Below are 16,487 nucleotides of genomic sequence, written 5' to 3' on the forward strand. Positions count from 1 at the left end.
CATTGAGGAATTAACCCTTAACAACCCAATTATTATTATTATTATTATTATTATTATTATTATTATTATTATGTAGGAATCATTAAGTCATCTAAAAAGTCTACTGTGCTTTGGCGAATTTATGTAACAGTAGACAAAGTTGACAATGCTCCATCCAGTACAATGTAACGATAAAAAAATATATATATACTATAGTATATTGAGGATTCTAAAGTGTGTAATCTAAAAAATGTTTAGCTTGATAAAAAGATTTGTATTAAACTGTCCCACCCATGCTTCTCTCCTCTGTTGAATTTTTACCTCCACATACACAATTACAGTTTCTAAACAAAAAAATACAAAACACACATATAAACACACACATACAGTCCACATCCGATTATGTTTGTTTCTTTTAATTCAGTTGACACAATTATTTGAACAGGCTGATGGAGGGATCACACAAGTCAGATGTCCAGCATGTCGTTTCTTATTTTATGAAGTAATAATTTGTACAAAACAAGGAGCAATGATCAGTCTCAGCCAGCTAAGGCAATCATAGGAAATGCTACAATGAATCTAAATGTGAAAAGAAAATGTAATATTTTAAACACCAGGCTAGAATTGCAGACACGTGGCTAAGATGTTTCAATCAAATTCATCATCAAGTACATTTCCTCACTGTTCCTCTCTGCCATTGATCAGATCAGTGGCAAAATTTTTTTATTACAAATAAATGGAAGAAAATGAAAGTTCTCCAGCTACAGAGCCTCAGGTTTGGCTGTAGACTACCTCCTCACCGCAAACTCCCTGAGATCTTCCTCAAATGCACCTTTAGACTGTACTCCACACTAATCATCAGTCTCTGCTGTCCGGCTCCAGGAAACAAACAATAAAAATACCAATACTGCTGAGGAGCTACAAGGTTTGCTTCTTTTCACTGGACCTAATCACTTCTCTGACTGAATGAAGCAGAAATCCAGGGTGGTAGCAAATGCCAAAAGCTGAGTGGTTAGTAACCAGAACAGTTTTTTTTTTTTTTTTTTTGGCGGGGGCCAAAACAGCTCAGCAGGGACTCAACTTACAATCAAACTAACGCACATCTTTACAGTATGTTGGAATATGTAACCATAATTGTCAGGCATGAAGTGGGGGGGATTACATGATTTACATGAGAATAACTCTTCTGGCACTCACCAATCAAGCATTACATTTAGCATTTATAGTATCAAAGAAAACTGACTAAATGTAAACCTGTAGAGTCAGTATTGTGAATTGGTTAATTACAAAGATGCTGAACATTGTATTAATGTTGCAAACCTGGACAAAACTGTATCTAATAACTTTTGAGATGCAAATGTGCATAAGGTTACGGCTTTGTGGTGTTTTTATGTAATTACCCAGCCAAGAGAGGGAGCATGTAAGCATGTCGTCATGGCAAATTGTGGTCCTGGAGACATTAAACTACTACAAAGTAGATTCTTTGGCTACTGTCTGTCTATCTGAGGACTGAAAAGGACTGTGTCAACATAACAGAATGGCGATGGTGCAAGATGTTCTCACCCAACTTGTTTGCTGTGTACTATCAAAATGAAGGTGAAATTTGAAGACGGGTGTGGACCCAGAACTAAGTGGCAGGACGGTGTCTTGTTTACGTACTGTCACCAAGTGGCAATCTATGGTTATTAATGCTTTGCCAGTTGCGCCACCACTTAGATGTGTGAGGTCCAGTTGAGGATCTGAAGGTTAACAGGCTCTAGTCGTGAATTTCAAATGGGCAGTACCTGCAGATGTATCAACTAAAAACCTAAAATACTCACCAGACATTAAGAACTGAAGAAGCCAATTAGATGAGTGGTGAAACATTGAAAAGGAAACTGATATAAGTCCAGTTCTTTGTTTGTTTTAGTTATTTTTAATTCCACAACTTTAAACATCCCCTTTAAATGCACTATTTTATATGGAAAAAGGTCTGAAATTTCTTTAGGGATGAGTAGGTTTGTTTACCTTGCAAGGAAGCTGAATTCTAGTGAGACTGCAAGACGTTCCCCTACTATGGTTGTAGTTAAACCATGATGGATGGTGATGGTTCGTCCAATCACCTCCCACGCATTTGATTTTTTGAAAAGCGCCAGCCCTCTTCAAACTGTCTCCCAGACGGTTAGGTTGCAAACCATCTGGTGCCTGAGATGATGGGTAGCGACCACGAATCAATCACGGTTTGGAGGTAACAGTCGATTTGTTTTGGGACTATTTTCAGCTGCAGAGAAACACAGATTTCGTGAACGAGGGATTAAGATGAAGATGAATGTGGGATTAAATCTCAGGAAGCTACAGTTTGTGTTTACATGTTAACCACTGGCAACGAAACGACAATTAACTCATATGCCACTGAGGAACATTGAAATATTTGTAAGTAAATCAGTTCATTATTGGATTCTGGACTTTTTATGGATTTGTCCATATTTTTCCCCCATCTTAACACGTCTTATATTATCAAAGTGGAACCTGAGATGTAAAAAAAAAAAAAAAAAAGGCATACATTTATATGAAACCATAACAACAAAAACGACGCTGTATCTCAACACAATGAGGAACTCTGGTCCTGCTGACAACAGACAGCAACAAAGTAAGCATCGGATAATGTGACTGTCCCTTTCTGTTGGTTGTGGGATTATATCAACAGTCTTGATCAGCACCTTGAATAAAAGGGACACATCTGGGTTCCCTTACAGTACTAAAATAGTGGATTTACAGTGAGACTTTTCCAGCCTGGTAACATGCGGCCAATGGGACGATAGAAGCTGTGTACCTGCGCAGAACACATTGTTGAGAGGTCAGTTAAGGCTTCTATAGACACAGTGAGCAGGCTATAACAGAGCCCCTAACAAAAAAAAAATCAACATTACAAAACATTTGTGTATGAAGGGTAAAAAAAAAAAAAGATACATTTTTAAATTATTTAATATAAGATAAATGTCTCTGTAAACAATATTGACTTCTCCATGAAGAAACAGACACTTGTGCCCTCTACAATTCATGGAGTCACTTATCCTGGGAGATCCCCCCGATACAAGAGGGAAAAAAAGTGACATCTTCACAAATTGGAAGAGATGTTCCAGTTGTCCTCTTGGTGTCCGTGTTTTAAACAGAGGTCGGAGCCTTGGACCTGTGAGTCTGCCCAGCCGTTTTCCCACCTCTAGCTGAAACACACCGGCCCGACGGTGAGGCCAAACTGGTGCGTGAAGTTCCCGCCGCCCATTATCGCGACGTCTCTCAGGGGAAGCAGCTGCAGGTCCTCGAACTCCAGCACAGACTCCCGAGGACCAGAAGCGGTCTCCTCTCCAGGCTGATACACAGGACAGAGTACATTTACTGTAACTGTTAGGAGCCATAATCAGGATATCTGATGCTAGGTTTTGTAACAAGGTGGTTGTGGAGGACTCGAACTGCCATAACAAAAAATCTTTTTTAATTTGGATCTAGAATTTTTTTAGACTTACAACAAAGAGTCTCACACATCAGGCCACTACCAGAGTTTCAGTTCCTTATATAACTAGGTCCTCAAGTACCTCTACTAAAATTTCTATTAGTATTTCAAGCATACAAAAAAGCCAAGAACTTAAATAGCAACATGATTTTTTCCTCTTCTACTAAGTAATAAAAATAATTAAAAAGAAACATATTCTTACATACCATACAATCTTTAAGTGTTGCAAGGTAGCTTTGCCTCCTTGTGTCGGTGAGGAATTTGGCTTCTCTGTCAGCCTGGCCCAGTCTGTGTCCTGGGTGGCAGGTGTACGCCACCTTCTGTATAGCAGTGCTACTGTGCAACTTCAGAAAGCGCATCTGGACCACAGTAGCACCTGGATAGTAAAACTAATAAAATGGAAAAAGAAAAAAAATCCATTAAATAAAACATCAATCATGTAAGGCAAAAACTGAAACAAGTAAAATAAAATAAAACCGTATGCCCTGCTGTGACAAATATCCACCCTGGTTTATTCTAATGTGAAACAGGATGTTTGCAGCTGTTTAGCCTCTTTTAGCTCATTGTTTTGGTTCCAAGACACCTTGTTACAAGCTGTGGCAGGCAGCAAAAAAAAAAAAATAAACTGATAACCTCACTGATTGTGCGGACCCAGATAGGACAATAGATGAAAATACGAGTCAGTTAATCAGCAGATTGCCTGATGAGCAGACAACTGTTTGAGGATTCATCAAATGTAAGTCTCCAAATTATATAATTACAAAGCTATTAGTTTTGGAGTCTTGGACTGATAGATGGGATTGGCCAAAAAGGAAAAAGATAATAACAATTTGAGTACATCATACATCTTTAGGATCAGGGATACTGTTATCCATTTGCCATATTTAAGAAGACTGAAGTTGCAGCAAAAATGAGCAGCTAAATAGTAAATGGTGAAAAAATATATATAGCAGCTTAAGTGAGATATCTTCTCTAAATGAAAGCCTGTTGTCATGTTCTTCCTATTCCGTGTTTGTAGTATGCCCTCTAGGCTTTTAATGGACTTCCTCTGTTCCTCCCTGACTAAATTAGTCCACTTCTGGTGGAGTGACATCCAAATTGAGCTCTATCTGTCATCCGTAACTAAGTTAAACACTTTTGCCTCCGTTGTTTAATTGAGGTAGTTTCACTGAGAGGTAGTCACACACCTGAAATCCCCGATCCAGCTTGCTGAGCCACTGAAAAGATCCTTCTTCAGAAAACTCATCCATCCACGCTTTCATGGGCAGCTTCGGGTAGAAAGAAATGAGGCAGACATTTTCAAATATGAACGCATTTGATTTAAGATGGCGAAGGTCAACATTATTCAGGCAGCTTAGAATAAACCCCGGATTGGCATGCAGCTCCAGCACAGACCAGAGGTAAGAGATGCATTCTTTCCTTTCCCACTTGATGCTAATGCGGACCAATTCAGGTCGCTCTTTGGTTGAGCGAGTCAATTTTTTCTGTTGGACTGACTGTATGAGACTGGAGGGTTGGGGGTTGGCGCGTGTGTCGCATATTTCTGCAGACTTAAGCACAGAAAAGGGCAACAGAATAACAACATTCAGTGCCTTTAAGATGAATAGCCTTTCATTTAGTCGTGCTGTGCTCCACTTCATCGTATAAATAGGCGACATTTTTCATTATCGCTTCTGAATTTGTTGTTAAACATGAAGGTCATCAGATAACTTGGAACTCCAATGTCTGCTTTTGTGATTTGTACGTTTATTGAGTTTAAAGGGCCAAGGAAATGTGTTCATTATTACCCCAGCACCACTCACAACTGTGTAACGACAAAATGTTAAAATGGAAAAAAAAACAAAAAACTGGAAGGTTATAGACACACAGGTTCAAGACTAAGGTAACGCACCAGTAGTCTCAGTTACGACTAATAAACTGAGAGCTGACTGAGAATTTCTCAAATTGAGATTCAGGTCCTGCAGCGCAGCAACGTTAGGTCAGTGGCCACATCCTTGATCTACAGGTGCAATTTCCTACAGCCTCCTTCTGGTGATGTCCTCATACCTGGGAGTCCTGAGGATGAAGGCAGGTCTGTTTTGTTGTGGGAGAGAAGCTGCAGTAGGCCAGCAGTGAGTCTGCCGGGCTGCCCTGGTTGGGGTCGATGTAATACATTCCTGTGGAGGAAGAAAAGAGTGTGAGCTCAGTGGGCTCTGCACAATGTAGGGAACACAACTGCTCCACCATACACCCCCACCATAAGAATTTACAGCTAAATAAGAGGAAATCATATTCATGTCTCCTAGACTGAGTTCATCGGTGTGATATAAGATGCTGCTGAGAATAAAAACCATCCAGTATCAGCGGATCCGTTACTTGAGACCTTGGGAAAGACAGATTTTTACGCTCGCTCTCGGTGGCCGTAAACAAAGTGGCATTAAACTGGCACAGCACCCCCAAGACAGCATGAGCATGCAAGACTATCATCTATGTTTATTGGAGAGGCATGGTAAAACCCAGCATTCAGGAGGGATCTTACTCCTCATACTTGAGTGGTTGGTGAAGGAGTGGTGTTAAAAATGAAAGTGTGTGAACATCTAAATAAATGGAATCAGGAAATATGATCATTATTAAATAATTTAGTGGCCATATCTTTATTATAATAGATTGGTTAGGTTAACAAATGTTGCAATATAAATGGAAAAGTGGCCTAGTTACATTATGTACATGATGTAAATAGGTCGCTTTTCCATGCAACATATTTTACTTAAGCTATATATATATGTGTGTGTGTACTATGTACGTACACTTACAGAGTAACAAAACAGAGTAAGTGTACGTACATAGTACACACAGAGTAATATATACGGTTGGGATGTAATGGTACAGGGTATTCATGGTTCTGTATGGTAGACAAACCCGTAAAATTGGATAGTCCTATGAGGCAGAGCCGGTTAATTCTTCTCAGCATATGAGACTGGTAACACACTATTAGGATTTCATTATGGAGCATGTCGCAACTCATAGAGAAAAAAATCCTCAGCACAGCATTGGATAAGTTTACAACCAATAACAAACTATGCAGCATTAAATAAATAACAATGATTAATGCAACTTCAAACATAGCCGACCCGAAAAAGTTGTAGGTGGTTAAGTTGGTCTGGTTGATGGACACACAGCTAAAAGGACTCCAAAACTCCAGTTAGCACAGTTTTTTCCACAACGATTACAATGCGGCTTTACAAGAACGTCAATGTTTGTGGAACTGACCGCTGCTGTATTCAGGGTGACAGAGCCACAGCTCCAGACAGGTGGTGGCAGGGTGCTCCTTGCTGCCGTCGGGGGGATCCACCAGCAGACGAATCTCCTGCTGCAGAGAGTCCAGCAGCGTCTGGATCAGGGGGTAGTTGGGTTTATCCGACACGTACATCAGGTCCTGGACACGGGAAAAGTATGAAACAAAAAACACAAGCAGTTACTCTGAGAGATGAGTGAATGTGAATATGTCTTTGACTTGTAAGCTGTTTTATTTCCTATTCTACACTCACACACACTCACAATCCTTGTTAGGTAACCAAAATAGTGGAGTATAAAAACTACTCGCCTTGAGCTGAGTCAAGGTTAAGTTCAGTGACTGTCCTGGAGGTCCGGGTATCCCAGGTGGACCCTAAAACACAAGGCATCCATCACAAAGGGGCAGACAACAGTATTTCATGTGGATTTTAAGTGAATTATTAACACAAACACAGTTAGCATGTGAAAGTTTAGTTTGCATACTTTTACTTTGCTAGGATTAATAGTAAGAAACTCAAAATGTGTGTTTTCTCCAGTCAGGCACTTTAAAGTGAAGTTCACATAGTTTTATTAGATTGTCACTAATTATTAGATTGTCACTAAGTGCTTAAAGCTCAGGTTAAAGAGATTGCCAGAGAAATTAGTTTGGGATCTAGAGTATTTGGAGGCCAGGTCAATGCCTATTTTTCATGTTTTTTTTTTGTTTAGTTGTTCCTAAATCGTGCGTGTGTGTGTGTGTGTGAGGCTGCATCCTGCTGGGGATGGCTGCTGCCATGAAGCAGTGTCTGTGCTATGGGGTGAGGAGGTCTTATATTGTGACAAAATTATCACTTTTCCTGTCAGTGGTTTTAATGTTGTGGCTGATCACTAGGTAAACTGTTAAATGCTAATGTGATATTATCAATGTAGACATCTTCTTATGTATGTTTTTGGTGAACGGTATCTAATGCACTTAAATGCTTCATTGATTCATAATGTGCACATTCCTCTGTTTTAAACTTACTGGGAGCCCCCGTCTGCCAGGCAGCCCAGGCAGACCTTGGTAGCCTTTCAAACCCTGCAAAGAGAATTCAATACATTCAGCATATAATACCTACGACTCTGCGGATACCGCGCTGTTAAAATACAGTCATGTGGAAATGCAGATTGCTGCAAGATCCAATTACATTCTGTGTGACAGCTTTATGATTATATGTGTCATCAACATGAAAAAAATCCTCCAGGCCGTTTCCTGCAGATAGCGGTGCGCAAGAGTGGATGAGTGTCTGATGTGAGGGGTGCTTGAGTTGATTATATCATACCTTTAATCCAAATAAACCCTGCAACGGAGGCGAGAAAAGAGGGGAAAAAAAGAGGTATTAGTATAATTTTACACTTTGAAAAAAATTTATCAACAAAGGTCTTCCGAGTGTTTTTTTATCAGCTGCATTAAGAACCCGTCTCCACAGCGTCAAAGAATTCATAACCCGAGTCAGTACTTTTTCCTTTTTTTGTTCTTCCAAAGACACTGTCGCAATGTGTAGCTGAGCTCTGAATGATTCAAAAGACTGACAGTTGAGCAAAAGAGTCACTGGCTGACAGATAACAATCTGCACATTACAGGAGTGACAGGGTTATTATGAAACATTAACATTCCCGTCACATGTTCCACGTCACTGCCATCTCGCCATCTTTCAGGAAATCTGATAACAAAAAAAAAAATACCTAAGAGACACTTGAACTGCTTGAAATCTTCCAGACAAAAAAAAAAAACAGAAAAGTAGGAGGTGTATATCCTGTATAAGCTTTGTGTAGCTAGAAGGGAAAAAAGCCAAACAGAGAAGCAATAAAAAATTAATGCACGTAGTTAAAATTAATGCCTCTCAGTTGTGAGCCTCCACCAAGCTGTAAAGTTGGAGTTAAAATGCATTTCTGTCCAGGCTCATATATGCAGTGAAGACTCTGAGTGAATTTAATAGGTATAAATTGTATTTTCTTGGTGAAAGCTATCACCTGAGTGATGTGTGATTCCGGTGAATAATTTCCAGAATTTCAGAAACATGCTGTCTCCACTCAGACTCACGGGAAGCCTCTTCACATAGTGTAGTAACAATCCCCTGAAACTCGATATCAGCAAAAGCAATGAGTTTGTGGTGGACCGCCACAGCAACAGAAGGGTGTTAACCCAGGCTGTAGTGTGAAATTTAATTGAATTTTCAATAAACGCTGTATCCTTGTACACTTCAAACCCCCAAACACACTGAGGCAGAATGAATGTAGCCCGGAAGCCACACCAACTTGGTCCGGCATCTGGGAGCCAGGCCAGTCAGATTGTTCGGGTGAGCTTTATGTGGTGGTGGATAGAAGAGTAACAGTGACGTTGTCATACATGTCATCTCAACACAGGGGAGCTAAATTTGTTAAAAACAAAAGAGAAGTGAGATGTTTGGATTCTGTTTCCGTGGTTGTAGAGTGATCGAGTTGTGTGCAGAGGTATTTTCACTTGCCCACTAATGAAATCCGAATGACTGTTACCAGATTCACATTGTGATAAGATTTGAATCTGGCTACACCAGGCTAGAGAGGAATGTGGAGACTGAGCATCACCTTCACAAAGCGCATTGGCTCAACACAGAAGAGCCAGCTCTTCCTGCCAGGACTGAAGGCTGGAGAAGACAAATGGTGTGAAAGAGGAGTGTAGGAAGCTATGTCAAATTATAAAGTCCCTCTCTGAACATAGGAGGTCAACTGTTCGGTCCTCAATTCACAACACCAGTGTAATGTCTGGCCCCCAAAAGCTGAGACCGAAGTCTGAAGTCTCAGTTCAACCCATTGGTACAACGTTTTCAAGAAAACCTAAAAGTGCAGTTGATGTTGTTCCAGTGTATTTTTTGGATGTACAATAACCTGGATAACTCAGAACCTTCACAGACATATTGGCCATAACTGGCATATGTGTTTTTGAGACATGGCCAGACAGGGATCACAGAGACATTTCAGTGACACGTTCTAAATCTCTTTGGGTCAAAGTGAAAGTTTGTGCCAAATGTCAAGAAATTCCCTCCAGGGGTTTCTGAGATGACGCATACTTGGGAACGGGCACAGCTCTCACCAGCACGTTTACTGTAAACATTTAAATCAGATTACACTTACAGGCAGTCCAGGCATCCCTGGTGTGCCCCTCCGTCCTGGTGGACCAATGTTACCCTAAAAAACCAAACCCATCTGTTAATGTTGAACACCGTAAAAACATTTCTACATATTGTAAGAATCTACTGTATAGCACAACAGACAACAAGCTCTGATCTGAATTCTGTGTACCTGCTCTCCCTTTTGGCCCACTGGACCTGGCAATCCAACAGGACCACGGATACCCTGAAAAACATAATTACAGGGCAGCTATGATGTAATGTCTCCAGTGCTTCTAACGGCTTCAATAACCACGTGGATGTTGCTGTTTAAAATAAATAATTACTCTGATGTCTATGTGAAATACACTACCTTATTAGGTTCACCAGACACTTTGTGTATTTACACAAACTATCAGTATCAGATCTGTATCGCCGATACCAGCCTGAATTTTTACTTAGTATTGGCAAGGAAAGGAAACCGATGGTATCGAACATCACTATTTAACACACTTCTTAACAGAACCAGGGAGATAAGCCTCAAGATGTCGTGGACTTTTTTTTTTCTTAGTCATGAGGACAAAACTATGATTCAAATCTCATTCTTTGCTCTGCTCTACTTCATGTTCATGACATTTTACAGCGCATCAAATCATGACAGCTCCCACCTTCTTGCCATCGACTCCAGGTGGTCCAGGCAGGCCCATGTCTCCTTTCTCACCCTGAGGACCCAAAGGCTGCAGTTAAACATCGATGCCATAATGTAACCTAGCCTAGCTACACCAAGCATGCACATTTCCCTCATTATCCGAATTGCTCTAGCCTACTGTGCTCTTTTATTTGCCATGTGTGCAGCCTTAAATATTCTCATAAATTAATTTTAGGGCTGGATCTTTTTATTACCTCAATGAATACTACTAAATCTAAAAAGTTGATATAGCTATCTTGAGTTAGAAACTAAATTAGAAGTGATCTTTTCAACTGAATCTAAAATAAAATACACTGCTGTCTATTATATTACCACAACAGAACAACAACAATTTGCATTTGTTAATTCTTGTTTACCTCTTTCCCCTTTTCCCCTTGATCTCCCGGATCTCCGCGTAAGCCTTGGATTCCCTTGGTGGCAAAAAATAAAAAAAAATAAAATATGCTGATATCAGTTCACTGGCTGACAACATGGACTCTATTACTGAATTGGGTTACTTTATAGATCCTTTCTCTTTAAACCTTTGAACGGGACAGACCAAAATAAAGTGACTTACGATGAGCCCTGACCATCCAGGGAGACCTTTTGAGCCTACATCTCCCTTATCTCCCTGAGAGACAAGACACAATCTCCTGTCAGATCATACATCGTAACTGCAGCACACAAAGCCTGCGGTCGTGCTTCCACACAGCTCACCTTTGGTCCTCTTTCTCCCCTGGTCCCTCTGGCCCCGGCCTTGCCCCTTTTCCCCTGAGGACGAGTTCGCCATGTTTTACAATGAGGCAAAAGAAAGCAAGAGGGAACACACACAAAACCATCTGATGTTTTATACATGAATGTGTTCATGCGGTGGCTGCGCTTGTGTTTGGCCCTTTCTGATTTTATGCAAACAAGCAAAGATTCTTGTTTTAAACACTGAACGAAAGCTTTGTCTTCGCGAAGGTGCACAAGTACTGCAAACAGAGATAAACGTTCAATATTGACCCTTTTGCTTCAATGCAACTGATTTTCTGCTTCACCTTTACAGTATTTATACCTGCCTTCCTCCTGTAAAAAAAAACACTGGCTGGTCTTACCCTCCTTCCAACTGGACCCGTCTTCCCTGGTGATCCCATCATTCCGTCATCTCCCTGAGAAGGTAAAGAGTAATCACTGAAAAAAGGAATGAGCATCTTTCTGGGCAAATTCTAATTGGACTAGTAGATGATTGGCAGCTTGAATCTTGTTCATGTGTATCCAATCAGAAAACAAATATCTGATATAAAATATATCAGATAAATGATAGTAGAACTAACATCTCCTGTTAACGACTTCAAACTTCCTTCTTAAAACATGACAATGCCCCAAAAAAGAGACATGTTCAGTTTAATAAAGAAGAATTCATGTATGTTGTAGATGGAGCTAGACCATAGGTCTTCAACAGTGGGTACTTGGCCCCTAGGGGGTCCATGGAGGTACTGCAGGAGCGTCGCAAAATCTTTGGTTGATTAGACATTTTACATATTTTTCCCCCCACAAATTTAAATTTCTTTAAATTCACATTAACATGAATCCAACACATTTTAGTAAAGGGATAAGGGATAGCTCAATATAGAATGCAAATTGATAATGATAATATATATTCATTTAGAACACGTATAGTAGGTTTGGGGGTTCTTGGCCTGAAAAACGTTGAAGACCCCTGAGCTGGAGCCCAAACTGAAACTAAAACCATGTGTCATCTTCCGGCAGTCAAACCCAAATGCTGCTGGGAAAATAACTGACCTATTTGATGTTGACATGTAGAGTTAGTCTGACATCAGTGGTGTAACTCTACAGTATAGATGTCAAACGTACGGTCCAGAAATGGCCTGCCAGATTGTCTAATCTGACCCACGGGATGAATTTGCAAAAAACTGCAAAAACTACATTGCAGACGTTAACTGCAATCTTTCCAGTTAAAGTAACTGCTATTTCAAGGTTTCACACAGTTTTAATAAGAGTTGTGGACATAACACAACACTGAGACACAGAACTGTACAGATATATATGCTTCTTTTTCTTAAGAAATGTGCAGTTGTCAACTAAATCTTTGCAATACTGCAGTTCATTAAATATAAACACTTTTATAATGTTCTTCTTTGCAGTAAAATGAAATATTTGTGGTACTGGTCCGGCACCCTTGAGGTCAAACAGGGCAGAACGTGGCCCCTAAACTAAAATGATTTTGACACCTTTAATCTACAGTATTTACACAACAAGGCAGCTCAGCTCCATGTGATCTTCACGGTATTAGTAAGGCAGCTGGATAACCTAGCCCTCCACCGTTCTTTGGATAATCAGATATTTGAAAGTGGCAATGTTGATGATTTTCACTTAGATAAATGTCTGCTAAGCCACCATGTATCATCAGAAGACACACAAATGTGATGCTAGCACTGAAACCTTTATACATTTGCATAATCAGGAATCGTGCGTCTGTGGAGACATTCCTGAAAAAAAAAAAACTTTTGTACTGAGATACTGCTAATGCTTCATAGATTGCTGCTAATGCAGAAATGATCATTTCTCCAGCAGCTTCACATTAAAAACTTTAAACTGGCAACATGACTGATATTACTGAGTTGTCAGAGGAGAAATAATGCGTTTGGTTGTCAGTGAGCTTAGCGCTTGCAATATATCCACAGGAAAAAAGTGTACCCCGCTGTTTGCCTGCTCATGCTACGAGCAGTATAAAAACACATCACACTAGAGCTTTACTCTAGATCATCTTAGACTATATATTTGAAGAGCATTCTTCATGCTAAGGTCAGATAAGGTCAGACGCCTGTCTATATTTAAATATATATCTTTCTTTCAAAAAACAAAACAAAAAAAAAGTCAGGTTAATTTGAGGATCTTACCTTCTCTCCTTTTATACCCTGATTTCCTTCAGGTCCTGGTTTACCGTGCGCTCCCTACAAAACAAAATTGTTGACGTTTTTTCTTCTTGCTTTCAGACGTGCAAGGCAGGCACTGGTTTGTAATGAATGATTTACCACTGCCTATGGCTGCAACACTGCATTTTAAACTCAGCTGCTGAAGACATCACAATCATTTCATTATCTGCTGTATTTGTGTGCTGTACACATCCAAATACTTACCGGAGCTCCTGTAGGACCCTTTGGACCCTGAGGCCCCATGTCTCCAGGAGGCCCCTAAAAAGAAAAGGAAGAGACACGACGAGTGACAAAGTTAGAGAAACATAGAATGAAAAAAACAAAAGATAAAAACATTGTCACTGATAATACATATAGTCTTCAGTTTTCACCTCAAGCCCTGGCAGACCTGGAGGACCTTGGATTCCTGGAAGACCCTCTTCTCCCTGCACAAGTAATCAATATTAACTTTGATGGTTTATTGCACACAACCAAACAATAGAAATACATTTGGAACTTTGTTAGTGGTGCATTGCACCATTCATCTAGGTGCGATAATATTTAGCTATTCAGCAAATGCATATGACACTAATCCACAATAACCTGTTCTCCTGGTGGGCCTGGAGCTCCTGGATCTCCTTTCAGTCCCTGTGTCCCAGGTTCCCCTTTGGCTCCCTGGTCTCCCTGAGCTCCACCTGGTCCGACTGCACCCTGCCATTCAGACATCATAAAAATATGATACAGGCGCCCTGTCAACATTTTTGTGTTTGTTTTTCACTAGTGCTTTTGCAACTTCACCTGAACTTTCAAACCTTTCAGCGCTGTGAACATCAGGTCAAATAAAGAGCCACACTCACAGTTATCCTGTTTATGATGACTAAAGTTGAGCGGAGAATCGCTGACAACGTGAGAAAAACAGGATTACCACCTGATGTGGCCTTAACTCAGTATCTATTTTTGTGCATCACCTACCCATGATACATAATTACTACTAAAACTCAAAGGAACAGTACAGAACTTTTTTCTCTCTCTTCTTTTCTTTAATTCTCTCCAACAAGGACAAGCTGAATTTTGGTAATCTGCCCTGTCCTTGTTAATCATCCCTTTCTATTTGAGACAATAAGTCTTCCTTTAAACACAGAGATTCTTTTTTGTACGTACCATCAGAAACATTTCTTGGGACGCTTACTTGGTTTTCCTTAATTATATCCAACCACCCGAGATGGCTGAACTTATAATAAATAATAATTACTTTCATGACACTTTTTACCCATTATTGAGTACAATGTACTCCCAGTTGCTGGAGACTAATCCATCTCCGTTGCTATGGTTACTACCCATACAGTCTATGTTACTATCCTCTTCAGCTCTCACATAAAATACTTAAAATAAAATACTGCTACCAGTGCCCCAGTGCAGGTACGTCACCAGAAATACCAGATTTCTCACGCTACCACACTGCTAATACAGAAAAGAGTTACCTGGCACCACAGGTGGGTAGGAATGAGTTACATTACTCCTTTTCATTTAGACTACTGGATTAACTTTAATAAAAATAAAAAAAAAATTAAAAAAAAACATGCTGCACCATATTTTTAAATTTTACTTGACTAGATTTATGAAGAAGATTCATTCATTAGATATTTTTTTTCCAAAGAAATGCCCCTACTAGATCTACCACTGTGTTTCACCAATCAGAAGTAGCCGTGCAGTCACATGACATGACATGAGTATTTTATTCTTTTGTCTGCCTGATCATCATTTCTAAAAAAATTTTTTTTTTTTAAATCACCCATGACAATCAAGCAGTTACTCAGTACTTGAGTAGTTTTTCCACCAAATCATGTTTTATTCTTACTTGAGTATTTTTTTGGATGACTACTTTTTACTTGTACCTGAGTAATATTACTTTGAAGTAATGCTACTCTTACTGGAGTAACCCTGAAACCCCTATGGTTGGAATGGACTGCCGCACCAATCAAATCACCTGTAACAATGGACAGAAGAGTAACAGCCACCTAGTCATTCCCATCATGTGATATCTATGGAGCAGAATTTTTATCCAGTAAAATGGCTCTGACTGGCTGTAGGACTGTAGAGGTATTTGTGTCTATGTATCGGCAGAACTCATTTGTAAAGGACGTGAGTATAACGGACGTTCACCTATAGCTTTAGAACTGCAGATATCTGTCAATCTAAATCATTTCATCGTGCAGGTGTGAGAATAACTGGGAATGATTTATTAATATCCATTCCAAATACCAAAGAAAATGATCAAGTTCCTGATACTAGGACACTTACAGGTGGTCCCAGTCTCCCAGAGTCTCCTCTGGCACCACGTAGTCCTCTTATTCCCTGTGAAAGAAGCAAGCAGCACAATTGATGAGTTCTTCTCACATAGCTGTACAGCACGGCGTGTTGAACAACACCTCAGACAGAATAAAATATTTACCTGAGGTCCTCCTGCCCCTGGAGGTCCAGTAATTCCTACAAGCCCAGACTCCCCCTAGAGAGACGTGTGAAGACCTTAAGATACAATTCATTTAAAGTTTCTTATAATACAACTGATTAGGTTCAATCAGAGTCCTGTAGGGGCTAAAAAAACATGGCGTATTAGAGATGAGCCAGACTGTGGCTGCTGAGGCGGGGGTCCTCTCAGTCAGGTTATTACTGAGAAGCTGCACTGATTGAAACCAGGAGCAGTTCACAAAATGACCTTGAACAGATAGTTGTCTTCTGGGGTTGAATGATTTTCTTAATCAAGGAAACTTTACGATGTTCCCTTTTTGCCCTTCATCAAAGAGCAAACTAAATGTCCTATCATTAAAAATTTACAGCAGTCACCTCTTAATCAAACATGGAACGAAGTCTTTTCACAATAACAGAGTAATTATTCAGATATGTACCTGTGATTGTGCTTCCTAAACATTAACACAAACTGAAAGATTATGAATAAATAAAAAATGCTGTAGGCAGCACATCAGTTCAACATAATTTAAAGAATCTTTTTTTTTTTTTTTTTTTTTTTCCCA

General features: G+C 39.9%; 1 protein-coding gene across 2 annotated transcripts in view; it reads right to left on the bottom strand.

Moving 5' to 3' along the window:
- Nucleotides 1-374: 374 nt before the first annotated feature.
- The window catches only part of si:ch211-196i2.1 (collagen alpha-1(I) chain), a 95,888-nt gene continuing 79,775 nt past the window's right edge, over nucleotides 375-16,487 (bottom strand). For both annotated transcript variants that reach the window (XM_047568935.1, XM_047568936.1), the window contains 21 exons: nucleotides 15,908-15,961; nucleotides 15,757-15,810; nucleotides 14,059-14,166; nucleotides 13,848-13,901; nucleotides 13,681-13,734; nucleotides 13,441-13,494; nucleotides 11,635-11,688; nucleotides 11,255-11,308; nucleotides 11,115-11,168; nucleotides 10,915-10,968; nucleotides 10,518-10,571; nucleotides 10,043-10,096; nucleotides 9,875-9,928; nucleotides 8,044-8,061; nucleotides 7,746-7,799; nucleotides 7,053-7,115; nucleotides 6,719-6,884; nucleotides 5,516-5,625; nucleotides 4,657-4,737; nucleotides 3,676-3,858; nucleotides 375-3,328 (listed from right to left, as the gene is read on the bottom strand). In XM_047568935.1, coding sequence (XP_047424891.1) covers nucleotides 3,179-3,328; nucleotides 3,676-3,858; nucleotides 4,657-4,737; nucleotides 5,516-5,625; nucleotides 6,719-6,884; nucleotides 7,053-7,115; nucleotides 7,746-7,799; nucleotides 8,044-8,061; nucleotides 9,875-9,928; nucleotides 10,043-10,096; nucleotides 10,518-10,571; nucleotides 10,915-10,968; nucleotides 11,115-11,168; nucleotides 11,255-11,308; nucleotides 11,635-11,688; nucleotides 13,441-13,494; nucleotides 13,681-13,734; nucleotides 13,848-13,901; nucleotides 14,059-14,166; nucleotides 15,757-15,810; nucleotides 15,908-15,961 — 1,581 coding nt within the window. In that variant the 3' untranslated portion in view covers nucleotides 375-3,178. The remainder of the gene's footprint in view (nucleotides 3,329-3,675; nucleotides 3,859-4,656; nucleotides 4,738-5,515; nucleotides 5,626-6,718; nucleotides 6,885-7,052; nucleotides 7,116-7,745; nucleotides 7,800-8,043; nucleotides 8,062-9,874; nucleotides 9,929-10,042; nucleotides 10,097-10,517; nucleotides 10,572-10,914; nucleotides 10,969-11,114; nucleotides 11,169-11,254; nucleotides 11,309-11,634; nucleotides 11,689-13,440; nucleotides 13,495-13,680; nucleotides 13,735-13,847; nucleotides 13,902-14,058; nucleotides 14,167-15,756; nucleotides 15,811-15,907; nucleotides 15,962-16,487) is intronic.

This window comes from Mugil cephalus, chromosome 19, assembly GCF_022458985.1.
Source record: "Mugil cephalus isolate CIBA_MC_2020 chromosome 19, CIBA_Mcephalus_1.1, whole genome shotgun sequence".
NCBI lineage: Eukaryota > Metazoa > Chordata > Actinopteri > Mugiliformes > Mugilidae > Mugil > Mugil cephalus.